The sequence below is a fragment of the Chiloscyllium punctatum genome, chromosome 17 (genome assembly GCF_047496795.1).
Source record: "Chiloscyllium punctatum isolate Juve2018m chromosome 17, sChiPun1.3, whole genome shotgun sequence".
Lineage (NCBI taxonomy): Eukaryota > Metazoa > Chordata > Chondrichthyes > Orectolobiformes > Hemiscylliidae > Chiloscyllium > Chiloscyllium punctatum.
Window position 1 is genome coordinate 80,982,150 of NC_092755.1, and position 14,313 is coordinate 80,996,462.

General features: G+C 42.6%; 1 protein-coding gene across 1 annotated transcript in view; it reads left to right on the plus strand.

Annotated features, from left to right (window-relative positions):
- The window catches only part of noc4l (nucleolar complex associated 4 homolog), a 39,919-nt gene that overhangs the window by 5,542 nt on the left and 20,064 nt on the right, over window positions 1-14,313 (plus strand). Inside the window, exons 3-6 of the mRNA XM_072587702.1 lie at window positions 287-393; window positions 7,934-8,041; window positions 13,217-13,366; window positions 13,455-13,557. Of these exons, the coding sequence (XP_072443803.1) occupies window positions 287-393; window positions 7,934-8,041; window positions 13,217-13,366; window positions 13,455-13,557 (468 nt within the window). The remainder of the gene's footprint in view (window positions 1-286; window positions 394-7,933; window positions 8,042-13,216; window positions 13,367-13,454; window positions 13,558-14,313) is intronic.

Genomic DNA, 14,313 nt, shown 5'->3' on the forward strand with positions numbered 1-14,313 from the left:
GTCTTTTTAAAGATGTGTGAGTTGGTCAGCAGAAAGCTCTTGTTGCAGGAAGGTGCAAACTAACTTGCTGCAGGTTGTAGTAACAGTCAAGATTTCAGCTTCCTCTTCAGCCTAATGCGTAACGAGGTCTCGTAATGTTAATAGATACTATCATTGTCAGTTTTGGGTTGATGCCAAGAGAGAATTTGCACTTAAAGCAAAACCCTAAAATGCAGTAAAGTGTGTCCTTTATTTTGGAATTTGCAAGAAACCTACATTATAAACAGTTCTGTACATTTAATTTCAGCCGACTCCAGTGCTGAGGTGAAGTACAAGATGTGGATGAGGTATCGTTATCAGAGTTGCATCAACCAGTTACTCAACCTGATGGTGCATGAATCGAGCCAGGTACAGGTGAGTTTCCTACTGTGAACCTGCCTCAGGTTTGTTCCCATGCATCAAATGAAGAATGTTTGGTAGCATGAGGTGAGTAATACTGAGACCCAGACGAATGATCCAAAAAGGTGACTTCAAATCCCATGCAGCTACTGGAAAATTTAAATTTAAAAAATTAAATAAATTTGCAATTTAAAAACAAATCATTTGCGGTGAATACATAACTGTGGGTTATCGTTGTTTTAGTGCCCATTAGTGCCAAGTTTCTGGTATTGAGACTGGGTCTAATGCAACAAGGGGTACGTCAGCTTCCAAGAGATCAATTGTGTTAGGGGATTCGCTAGTCAGAGGTACAAACAGATGTTTCTATGGCCAGCAGAGAAAAAGCAGAATGGTGTGTTGTTTCCCTGGTACCAGGATCAAGGATGCCTCAGAGAGGGTGCAGAATGTTCTCACTGGGGAGAGGGGCCAGCAAGAGGTCATTGTCCACACTGGAACCAACGACATTGGAAGGGAAAAGATTGAGGCTCGGAAGGGAGATTACAGAGAGCTAGGCAGAAATTTGAAAAGGAGGTCCTCAAGGGTAGTAATATCTGGATTACTCCCAGTGCTACGATTAGTGAGGGCAGGAATAGGAGGATAGAGCAGATGAATGCATGGCTGAGGAGCTGGTGTATGGGAGAAGGATTCACATTTTTGAATCATTGGAATCTCTTTTGGAGTAGAAGTGACCTGTACAAGAAGGACGGATTACACCTAAATTGGAAGGGGACTAATATACTGGCAGGGAAATTTGCTAGAACTGCTTGGGAGGATTTAAACTAGTAAGGTGGGGTGTGGGACCCAGGGAGATAGTGTGGAAACAGATCGATCTGAGACTGGTACAACTGAGAACAGAAGTGAATCAAACAGTCAGGGCAGGCAGGTACAAGGTAGGACTAATAAATTAAACTGCATTTATTTCGATTCAAGGGGCCTAACAGGGAAGGCAGATGAACTCAGGGCATGGTTAGGAACATGGGACTGGGATATCATAGCAATTACGGAAACATGGCTCAGGGATGGGCAGGACTGGCAGCTTAACATTCCAGGATACAAATGCTACAGGAAGGATAGAAAGGGAGGCAAGAGAGGAGGGGGAGTGGCATTTTTGATAAGGGATAGTACTACAGGTGTACTGAGGGAGGATATTCTCAGAAATACATCCAGGGAAGTTATTTGGGTGGAACTGAGAAATAAGAAAGGGATGATCACCTTATTGGGATTGTATTATAGACCCCCCAATAGTCAGAGGGAAATTGAGAAACAAACTTGTAAGGAGATCTTAGCTATCTGTAAGAATATGGTAGGGGATTTTAACTTTCCAAACATTGACTGGGACTGCCATAGTGTTAAAGGTTTAGATGGAGAGGAATTTCTTAAGTGTGTACAAGACAATTTTCTGATTCAGTATGTGGATGTGCCTACTAGAGAAGGTGCAAAACTTGACCTACTCTTGGGAAATAAGGCAGGGCAGGTGACTGAGGTGTCAGTGGGGGAGCACTTTGGGGCCAGCGACCATAATTCTATTTGTTTTAAAATAGTGATGGAAAAGGATAGACCAGATCTAAAAGTTGAAATTCTAAATTGGAGAAAGGCCAATTTTGACGGTATTAGGCAAGAACTTTCGAAAGCTGATTGGAGGCAGATGTTCGCAGGTAAAGGGGCGGCTAGAAAATAGGGAAAACTTCAGAAATGAGATAACAAGAATCCAGAAAAAGTATATTCCTGTCAGGGTGAAAGGGAAGGCTGGTAGGTATAGGGAATGCTGGATGACTAAAGAAATTGAGGGTTTGGTTAAGAAAAAGAAGGAAGCATATGTCAGGGATAGACAGGATAGATCGAGTGAATCCTTAGAAGAGTATAAAGAAAGTAGGAGTATACTTAATAGGGAAATCAGGAGGACAAAACGGGGACATGAGATAGCTTTGGCAAATAGAATTAAGGAGAATCCAAAGGGATTTTACAAATATATTAAGGACAAAAGGGTAACTAGGGAGAGCATAGGGCACCTCAAAGATCAGCAAGGCGGCCTTTGTGTGGAGCCACAGAAAATGGGGGAAGATACGAAATGAATATTTTGCATCAGTTTTACTGTGGGAAATGATATGGAAGATACAGACTGTAGAGGAATAGATGGTGACACCTTGCAACATGTTCAGATTACAGAGGAGGAAGTGCTGGATGTCTTAACGGTTAAAGGTGGATAAATCCCCAGGACCTGATCAAGTGTACCCGAGAACTCTGTGGGAAGCTAGAGAAGTGATTGCTGGGCCTCGAGCTGAGATACTTGTATCATCGATAGGCACAGGTGAGGTGCCGGAAGACTGGAGGTTGACAAATGTGGTGTCACTGTTTAAGAAGGGCAGTAAAGACAAGCCAGGGAACTATAGAACGGTGAGCCTGACCTTGGTGGTGGGCAAGTTGTTGGAGGGAATCCTGAGGGACAGGATGTACATGTATTTAGAAAGGCAAGGACTGATTCGGAATAGTCAACATGGCTTTGTGCGTGGGAAATCATGTCTCACAAACTTGATTGAGTTTTTTGAAGAAGTAACAAAGAAGATTGATGAGGGCAGAGCAGTAGATGTGATCTATATGGACTGCAGTAAGGCGTTCAACAAGGTTCCCCATGGGAGACTGATTAGCAAGGTTAGATCTCACAGAATACAGGGAGAACTAGCCATTTGGATACAGAACAGGCTGAAAGGTAGAAGACAGAGGGTGGTGGTGGAGGGTTGTTTTTCAGACTGGAGGCCTGTGATCAGTGAAGTGCCACAAGGATCGATGCTGGACCCTCTACTTTTTTGTCATTAACATAAATGATTTGGATGCGAGTATAAGAGATACAGTTAGTAAGTTTGCAAATGACACCAAAATTGGAGGTGTGCTGGACAGCGAAGAGGGTTACCTCAGATTACAACAGGATCTGGACCAGATGGGCCAATGGGCTGAGAAATGGCAGACGGAGTTTAATTCAGATAAATGCGAGGTGCTGCATTTTGGGAAAGCAAATCTTAGCAGGACTTATACACTTAATGGTAAGGTCCTAGGGAGTGTTGCTGAACAAAGAGACCTTGGAGTGCAGGTTCATAGCTCCTTGAAAGTGGAATCACAGGTAGATAGGATAGTGAAAAGGCGTTTGGTATGCTTTCCTTTATTGGTCAGAGTATTGAGTACAGGAGTTGGGAGGTCATGTTGCGGTTGTGCAGGACATTGGTTAGGCCACTATTGGAATATTGCGTACAATTCTGCTCTCCTTCCTATCGGAAAGATGTTGTGAAACTTGAAAGGGTTCAGAAAAGATTTACAAGGATGTTGCCAGGGTTGGAGGATCTGAACTATAGGGAGAGGCTGAACAGGCTGGGGCTGTTTTCCCTGGAGTGCTGGAGGCTGAGGGGTGACCTTATAGAGATTTCCAAAATTATGAGGGGCATAGATAGGATAAATAGACAAAGTCTTTTCCCTGTGGTCGGGGAGTCCAGAACTGGAGGGCATAGGTTTAAGGTGAGAGGGGAAAGATATACAAGAGACCTAAGGGGCCATGTTTTCACGCAGGGAGTGGTAAGTGTATGGAATGTGCTGCTAGAGGAAGTGGTGGAGGCTGGTACAATTGCAACATTTAAGAGGCATTTTGATGGGTATATGAATAGGAAGGGTTTGGAGGGATATGGGCCGGGTGCTGGCAAGTGGGACTAGATTAGGTTAGGATATCTGGTTGGCATGGACGGGTTGGACTGTTTCCATGCTGTACATCTCTATGACTCTATATCTGCTGTTCTTAACTGGTCTGGCCTAATGTGACTCCAGATCCACTGCAAAGTGGTTGAGTCTTAACTACCCTCTAAAATGGCCTTTGCAAACCACTCAATTCTATTCAACAGGTGGCTTATCACTATCTTCTCTCAGACAACTGTAGATGGACAATTAATGCTGGTCTTGTCAGTAATGTTTGCATCCTGAGTTTTTTAAAATATCCATTCCTGAAATGTGGGCATTGCTGACGGGGCCTACATTTATTGCCTATCTTTAATTACTAAGAGGGCAGTCACATTGTCGTGGGTCTGGAGTCACATGTAGGCCAGACTAGGTGGGGACGGCAGTTCCATATTCCCATGGCGGGATTTGAACCTGGGTCTCTGAATTAATAGTCTCTAACGATAATACCACTAGACAACCCCCAATTAAAATTGCCAATCTGGACTACAATCGCAGAATGATTTGTTCATAACTTGTATTAACACAAAATATTTTGATTTTCTTCCCAGCTTCTTCTTAATTCCTCAGCTGATTTTACTTCTGACAGTGAGAAAGTCTAGGAATCTGGCACCGTTATCTTTCGGTCTTAGAGTCAGACCTTTCCAAAATGAGATTAGAAAGCACCTCCATACTCAAAAGAGTGCAGGAATTTTGAACTGTCTTCAGCAAATGGCAGGACTGCTCCAACAGCACTTTCCAAACCTGCTACTGATACCATCAAGAAAGGCAAGAGTAGCGGATATTTGCCAACACCGCCCCCAGCAAGTATCATCCAAGCCATTCACTTTTTTGGCTAGGAAAATTATTACCCTTCCTGCAGCATCACAGGGTCAAAATCCTGGAATTCCCTTTCTTACAGCACTCTGGAATGCAGTGGATCAAAAGGGCAGCTCATCACCACCTTCTTGAGGCTAATTAGAGGTGGCATTAAAAGCTGGCCCAGCCAGTGATGCTCACATCCCATGAATGAATTTTAAAAAGATGCTTAATTCCTTGTGAAGCTGAGTTTGATAGATTTTTGTTATCAAAAAACATTAAGGGATAATGAATAGAAGTGATTGTGTGCAGTTATATCGCAGATCAACCACAATTTCAGTGATTGGTAGAATAGGCCTGAATGGCTTCTTCTGGTTCTAATGTTCCCATCTTTCCCTATCTGCCCTTAAGTCCTGGTGGGGACTAAATTTTATTTTGCTTTTTTGTGCAGTACTGAGAGAGATTGACCAGAGATGAGAAATATCTAAGCAGCACATACTAGGGACCATCATTCTGCCTGTACGCAGTGCTTAAAGTTGCTCTTGAATGTTCTGTTTCTCTGCCGTGCCTTGTAGATCAATAGTGCATTATTTGAAATGGTGCATTTGCCTGGGAGAATATGGCTGTGCTTACATAAACACTAAATTAACTCTGTCCAGAACCCAGATGCATAGTTAGCCCAAGTCCAACCTGATATGTAGGGGAAATATACAGTTCGTAAAAATAGCAGGGTAAACTTCAGTGTATGTACCTGGAACCTCTGTAGGTAAGCAAAACTTTAAACTTGATTGTTAAATGCTTCCCTGTTTATTCTCAGCTTTTGAGTCCTAAGCCAAGCATCTAACTCAAATGTTCTGCATTATTGTTAAGACTCTGACAGGAGCAATAGATATTTTCTAATTAACCTTCTAATCTAATCTAATCAAAAAAAACTTTTTCAGAGATTTTATTACACATCTCTGGAGCAGATGGGACTTGAAAGCAGCTGAGAGTTAGGGACAGTACTACATGCAATGAAAGCTGACAGGAGAAATTGTGCTATGCTCCATTACTCTGTGGAGATCCCCAAACATGTACATGTCCAGTTAAAGCATTGACTTGTTTTCAGAGAGCAGGAGAGTGTTGCACCCTTGCAAAGCTCTGAACTACCAAGCGATTTTCATTTTCTAGGAGTGAGAGAGGGGTCTGTCTTTGCCGCAAGCTTTTTGGAGATCTCTCTCTTCAATTGCACCGCCATTCAGCCTGTAGCAAACAGAGCCTAACAGTCCAAAAGCTGAAACTAGGCCACCTGCCGCTCACGGTTATTTCCATCGTGTTGTCTCACAAAAAGTTAAAGAAAAAAATCAATTTCGGAACTGCTTTTCCAAAGGTCACTTGAATAAATACAACTCAAAACATTTCCACTTTTGATTTTGAGTTCTAAACAGTCACATGGTAAACTCTCTGCACCCCAGTCATTATCCAAAATCTTTCCCAGAAAAATAGATGTGGTCCTAACAATGTGTTAGCACAGCCCCTGAGAGTTTTGTACCATCTTGAGCACTGGGTGATTTAGCTGCTATAAGATTGAACTCCGAATGGGGATACTGCTGATTGTTGGGTCTAGATTAGAGTGGTGCTGGAAAGCACAGCAAGTCAGGCAGCATCCGAGGAGCAGGAAAATCGACGTTTCGATTTTTCTCTCCTCGGATGCTGCCTGACCAGCTGTGCTTTTCCAGCACCACTCTAATCTAGACTATGGATTCCAGCATCTGCAGTCCTTTTTACCATACTGCTGATTGTAGCTATTCTTATCAGGAGATCTGCTGTTATGGTATGACACACTCATCTGTCTTGCTCCATTTTCTCACGCACTGTCGCTCATATGCACCACTTTGTGACATCCGTCACACGTCTCAGTCTTGAATCGACCCTGCTTTCTGCTGTTCTTCAGAAGAAATCTCTGACCAAACAGCCAAGTACTGACATTTCCTTTTCTGAAGGTCAGTTTTCAGGGATTCTTTTTGCTCTTGAATTTCTAACATCTTTTCATTTGTTTTATGGTCTCTACTTGGAATTTTTAGTACCTCTTCTAGATTTTTCTTGATCTGTGACATTTTGCAAAGCCTCTTCTGATTCTGTGTTGTCACCATACCACAAGTTTATGCTTCTCCAATTGTTGTCCTCTGGAAGTACATCGCAAGTCAGTTCTGTATACGGATTGAATAAATTTGGTGACAGTGCACAGCTTTATTGAACTCTGACCTGCCTCTTTTCTAGCCTAATACTGAGGGTTTGGTCCCACTGTAAGCTCAGGATATATGTCCACATGCCACATTTCAGCAGCACATCTATTAACTTTTAGCAGTATTGATCAAATGCTTGCTGATAGACGATGCATGTGTAAATAAAAGCAACATACTGCATTTGCTGGAAATCTGAAACAAACAGAAAACGCTGGAATAACTCTGTTTCTGGCAGACTCTAGAGAGAGAGAGAAAAACAGAGTTAATGTTGAGTTCTGTATAACCTTCCTTCTGGAGAACTGTTTTTCCCTCCCTGCCAATAGTGCCAGACCTCCTGAATTTCTCCAACATTCTGTGTTTGACATATATGTAAATGTCTGGTTTTGTTTCTAGGTATTTGTCAAAAGGTTGACCTTAGGTTAAATATCTCTTCACTTATTCCTATTCCAGGTCCAAATACAAACTGTTCCACCAGTTTCTGCTTCAGATGTGGGGATGCGCAGAAACAGAAAACATAGGTCCAGTTACTGAAATGGAATAAGTTCACAATTTGAATTCCACCAACTTTTTACATTCAGTAGTGGATCGGATTATAGTATGGTGCATTTAAGTGCAATTTGTGGTAAAATGTGACTTGTCAGTTTGGTGGCTTGCACTGTCACTTTTTTCAATATTTCCCCAGGATGTGGGTGCCACTGACCAGAGCAGCATTAGTTGCCTGTACGTGATTGTTTGCACCATAGTGGAAACATGTTCACTCCTGATTGCTTTCTCCCCAGGAAGTGGCACTCTGCACATTGATGAAATTTGTTCAGGCAGAAGGAAGATGGCCCCTTGACAGATATGAAGACAATGAGCGGAATATCTTTCCGCAAGGGCTGTTAAAGGTGAGTCGTGATTCCGAGTGGGTGCACCGTTTACTGGGTAGGCTTGGACTGTAGGTCCTGAGCTTCTCCCTCTGTGCATGGTAGAAAAAGGAAGTGGAGACAGCGCGTGATGTTATGCTACTGACTGCAGAACTGCAGCAGGCACCAGTGGGTGATGAGCATTCAGCCTTTCCCATCCGTTACAAACCTTGACTTGTAATACCTCATTGATCTGTTCTCTGCTGCTATCCATATTCCCAGGTAGCTCCAGGTACAATCACTCCTTGATCACTTGTGCTTCTTGACACCAGTCTCACAGTCTCCTTCTGCCATTTTGTGTGCTGTATCACGGGCAAAGTGGGAATAGTGGTGAATTGAAATTATGATTGCTTTGCCTCCTTTAAGACTGAGATTTTTAGCTATTGTTAAGATTTACTCCTTTTTGGCCTGCCCCTAGCCTAAGGTAGGCTGAAGGGTGGTCCCCAAGCCCTAGTTTTCAAATTTCAGTTTTTGAAATAGACCTATGGCAAAATCCTTTAAAGTGAAGTCAGTGGTAGGGTTTGTTAACAGAGCTCTCAAGTTGCAGGAAATTGCTGCCATACTCCATATACAGAGACAAGCAGTCAGAAAATTAAGGAAAGCAGGAAATGAGATATATTCTAAATTTCAAATTTTCATAAATTGAGAGGTGTTTTTAAAAATAGTTTGCGTGAGTTGCAACATCCTGGAGGTCACGCTTAACAATAGCTTCCTCAGTAAAAAACCCAAAGAACTGCGATGCAGTAAATCAGAAACAAAGAACAGAAATTGCTGGAAAAGCTCAGCAGTTCTGGCAACATCTGTGCAGAGAAATCAAAGTTAAGAAGAGTCATTGGACCTGAAATGTTAACTCTTCACAGATGCTGTCAGACCTGCTGAGCGTTTCCAGTAATTTCTGTTTTATGTTCCTCGACAAGCTGGGCCCAGTGGTGTTTCCTTCTCATAGGCAAAGAGTTGGTTTCTTTCCAGTCAGCAACTTGGAGACAGAGGTATGAGGTCCAAAGCAGGCTGCCACCTCAGCCTGGAGACCACCTGTTCTGTGGATAGACAGCAACTCTCTTAGAATCCCAGAATTGTACGTTTAAACACTTTAGCAAGCTCGCTTTTCGCTCAGGGGACAAAGACAGCCATTTCTCAAATATGCAAGAAGACAAGCATCTCATACACCTTTTAACTGCTCTGTTAACCTGTCCTGTCACCTTAAGGACATGTGGACAAGCATCTCAAGAACCCTCGGTTCTCTGAGTTCCGAGTGTCATGGCCATTCATTCAATATTGCCTTATTTTGTTCTTTTTTCCAAAGTGCATCACTTCATTTATCAAGTTTACATTCCATCTGCCACAGATGTGCACTTTAGATTAGATTGGATTACAGTGTGGAAACAGGCCCTTCGGCTCCACAATTCCACACCGACCCGCCGAAGCGCAACCCACCCAGACCCATTCCCCCACATTTACCCCTTCACCTAAGGCTACAGGCAATTTAGCATGGCCAGTTCACCTAACCTGCACATTTTTGGATTGTGGGAGGAAACCGGAGCACCCGGAGGGAACCCACGCAGACATGAGGAGAATGTGCAAACTCCACACAGAGAGTCGCCTGAGGCGGGAATTGAACCCGGGTCTCTGGTGCTGTGAGGCTGCAGTGCTAACCACTGCGCCACTGTGCTGCCCACTTCTGACCAAGCCAGTTATGTCCTCCTAGAGCCTAATACCTCTTGTAGCCTAACACCATGCTTGTCATCATACTTTCATTTCAAATGTGAAAATATTGACAATGCTTCTAATAACGCATCACTCCCACTGTACAGCTCTGAGAAATCAGCCTAACTTACTCATTACAGCCCTGCATTGGGCCACCAAAGGTTCAAACCACTCTCTTGGTTTGACCCCATTGAATGGGAACTGGCAGATTGCCAGCACTAAACGAGTAAAGATAGGCAGCTTACCAATTGGGAAGGAATTGGGGGTATAGCACCCACTTACATTAGTAAATCAGAAGATGAGAGAAAGTGAGGACTGCAGATTTCAAGTCATCCTTGCTCATCTCAGGCTAACTGAAAGATCACAGAGTCACACAGAATGGAAACAGACCCTTCAGTCCAACCAGACTGTGCTGAACATGATCCCAAACTAAATCCCACCTGCCAGCTCCTGCCCATATCCCTCCAAACCTTTCCTATTCATGTACTTATCTAAGTGTCTTTTTTACATTGTAATTGTGCCCACATCCACCACGACTCCAAGAAGCTCATTCCATATTTGAACAACCCGCTGTGTAAAAGATTTGCCCCTTATGTCTTTTCAAAATCTGTCTCCTCTCTCTTCTCACCATAAAAATGTACCCCCTTGTATTGAAATCCATTAACTCTATCTATACCCCTCATTATTTTATCAACTTCTGTCAGGTCACTTCTCAACCTCCTATGCTCCAGTGAAAAAGTCCAAGCATATGTAGCCTCTCCTCATAACTCAAGCCTTCTATAGCCAGCAACGTCCTGGTAAATCTATTCTAAACCCTCTCCAGCTTAATAATATCCTTCCTAAATCAGGGTGACCAGAACTGGACACAGTAATCCAGAAGAACTCAACGTGATTTCCCAACACCTATACTCAAAGGACTGAACAATGAAGGCAAGTGTGCCAAATGCCTTTTTAACCACCCTGTGCAGACTTCAAATATTCATGTACCTGCACCCTTAGGTCCCTCTGTTCTACAACACTTCCCAAGGCCCTACCATTAATTGTTTAAGCCCTACCCTTGTTTGTTGTACCAAAATGCAATATCTCACATGTATCCAGAATAAACTCCATCGGCCATTTTTCAATCCATTGACCCATTTGATCAAGATCCCTTGGTAGTCTTAGAAAACCTTTGGGCGGCACGGTGGCTCAGTGGTTAGCACTGCTGCCTCACAGCACCAGGGATCTGGATTCGATTCCTGCCTCAGGCGACTGTCTGTGTGGAGTTTACACATTCTCTCTGTGTCTGCTTGGGTTTCCTTCAGGTGTTCTGGTTTCCTCTCACAGTCCAAAGATGTGCAGGTTAAGTGAATTGGCTATGCTAAATTGCCCAAGTGTTAACTGCATTAGTCAGAGGGAAATATAGGATAGAGGAATGGGTCTGGATGGGTTACTCTTCAGAAAGTCAGTGTGGACTTGTTGGGCCAAAGGGCCTGTTTCTATACTGTAGGGAATCTAATCTAAGTATCTACTCTTCCAAAGTTTTGGTGTAATCTGCAAATTTAGTCAGGTTGTTAAGCTTACTTCCTCCATCAATGTTTTCCACTGTGAAGTGGTGACTTTAAGGTAACTTTAGAAGCATTAACACTCATTTTAGCATGCTCGCTGTTGAAGTATCTCTTTGTCCAGAGCTGTTTGAAAGCAAGCATCTCGTCTTCAGTTACTTTTTGCAGCTTTGGCTGTTATCTATGTGATATAGGGGGTTCAGATACTTCTGGAAAAATGATTGTGTGTTCACTCTCTGCCCTTTTTTCAGTCCAGCGCGGTTATCCATTTTTAAAAGAAACAGAAATTAAGCACATAAGTATGGAACAAAATGCAGTTTTCTTTAGGCTTTCTGTTCATGCCTTCTGGCCATTAGAGTGTGAAGGAAGTTAGCGTGACCTCTGACTAACCTATCACAGCAATAAGCACGACCCCGGGGATTTCACCAGAAAGGATGTGTGTCATTTGATTTATATCATTTACAACCAAATAGCTAGTGCCAGAACAATCTCGCTTTGATTGTTACATGCGAGTTCCTGTGTCCTGATTTTTGAAAAGATGCAAAGAGGAAAGTCAAACTGAATTTTAATAAAAATAAAAGTTGCAGAAAATACACACAGCAGGCCAGGACGCAACTGTGGAGAGAGAAACCATTACAGTTTCAAGTTGAATATGACTCATTTGGGTGTTTCCAGTGCTTTCTGTTTTTGTTAGAGACTTCCACCATCTGCAGTACAGTGCATTTGGTTTTTATTCATTTCCATTTAATGTGAGGATCTATTGAAGTGTCTTAACTGCTGTTTGAGGGGCTACATCAGAGCAGGGTGGTATTTGTTAGGAAATGGATAACTTGTTAGAGTCATCGAGATTCAGAAAATGGCTCTTCGGCCAACGGCTGTTTTACGAGTTCTTTCTGTTCATCTGCGAACTTGAAGGACAGAAACCAAACCCATAGACAAGTGTTATTTGCTCCAATGTCTTGTGGATCGCTTGAGTGGTTTGCGTTATCATAGGGTGGTGCCTGAGGTTGATGGTGTGGGTCAGCGCTAAGAGTACAATTGGATTATGTTTACTCCTTTGCATGAAACCTGACCCAGTTGTAAGGGTGGAGAATGAGTTGAGGTTGAGAGCAATGACTTGCTTTCTCACTTTGGGGTGATGTTCACTGAACCGTTTCTAGTATGTACTTGCTGTTTGCATGGGTCCACATGTTAATAACGAGCAATACTAAAATTGTATATCTCCAGAATCCAAAACTGTTGTCTGGGTAGTATATTCAGCCTCTGGTATTGATTCCCTTATTTGTGGTAAGACACTTTCATTCCACACTCAGTGAGCTCACTGGCCCTACATTGGCTCCCACTGAAGCAATACCTTGATTTTAAAATTCTTAAAGCCCTCCAGGGCTTTACCTTTGTTTCACTAAATTCTTCCAACTCCAGAACTGCCATAGATCTCTGAGCTCCTCCGTAGCTGACCTTTTCCCCCCGATTTTAATCACTGTGCCATTGGAGACCATGCCTTTGGCTGCCTGAACACTGAGCTCTGGAAATGATCTCCTTCTTTAGAACATTCTTTCAAACCTACCTATTGACCAATCAGACCCAATACCTCTTTTGTTTGGCTCAGTGTCTACACTGGTTGTGTAATGCTCCTTTGGAGCTTGTTGGAACATTTTAATACACAGACGATCCTGTAAAATAAGTTCTTACAATGGTGGTGGAAAATGCTGCTAAACTAACTAAAGCAGTTGCTGCCCATTTCTCCCTGTCCTTCTCCCTTCCTGAAGTGTCCCAGGATCTCTCATTTTGATAGGCATTGTTTAGATAAAAGATCTCATTTGTAAAGTCAATTTGCTGAGTCTATATTTCTTGTTTTTCCACTTTCAGCTTCTGTTTTTAACTTTCACGAATGTCTGTTCCCTTTCAGTTGATTGTGGACAATTTGCTTCAGATCGAAGGAGATACTTTGTCCCTACTGTCTCGATTTCAGGAGTACATGGAGTATGAGGATGTGAGATATTACGTCATGGTTTACACTGTTGAAAATATCTCAAGAGTAATGCAGAATTCGAAGGGGGTAAACTTTCAGTTTTTATGTTCTGCTATGTTCCAAATCTGAACAAGCATCATTGCTATTTAATCATTTGTCCATCATCTCTTTCTAGGATTTGCTTCCAGTTTATCAACAAAACATATTTGGTCTTTTGTCTTTAATTCGCATGCCAACTGAGCAGAAAGAACTCTCAAACTTCCTCGTGAAGCAACAAAGTAAGTCTCATTGACTATAGAAGAAGGGTTACCAAGGAATATATGTTGGACTTTCCAAAACCTGTGGTTGCTGAGGGAGAGGTAGGGCCAGTCAGTTAAAAACTTCAAGACCCACTTTGCTGGCTAAGGATATTCAAGAGTTTACAGAGATCAGGTGAGTGAATGGATACAGGATATATGTCAGCCATTAATCAAATGGCAAAGGAGGCTTGAGTGTTACTTTCCTATTTCTGTGATCCTCCAAGGCCAGCATATCCTTCCTTATATATGGAGTCCAAACCAAATGCGGTTTGATCAGAGCCTTGTACAGCCTTAGCAGTAATTCCCTCACTGTACACTTGGAGGTGCTTACAGCACAGAGATTATTCCTGTGCCAATCAACAAGGATATGACTACGCAAACCCCATATTCTAGATTTTGGCTCGTAGCCCTGGAGATTATGGCAATACAAATGAATATTTCAATGCTGCTTAAATGTTATGAGAGTTTCTGACTCAAGCACATTTTCAGGCAGTAAGTTCCTGATCCCCACAACTTCTATGTGAAACAACTTCTCCTAAACTCCCTTCTTAAATTTCTACCTCTTACCTTAAGTCCATTCCCCTAATTAATGACCCTTCTACTCATGGAAAAGTGTTTTTCTTTCCATTCTGTCTATGCCCTTCATAGTTTCTGTCAGGTCTCCTGTCAAACTTCAGTGCTCCATTTGGGCGGCACGATGGCTCAATGGTTAGCACTGCTGCCTCACAGCACCAG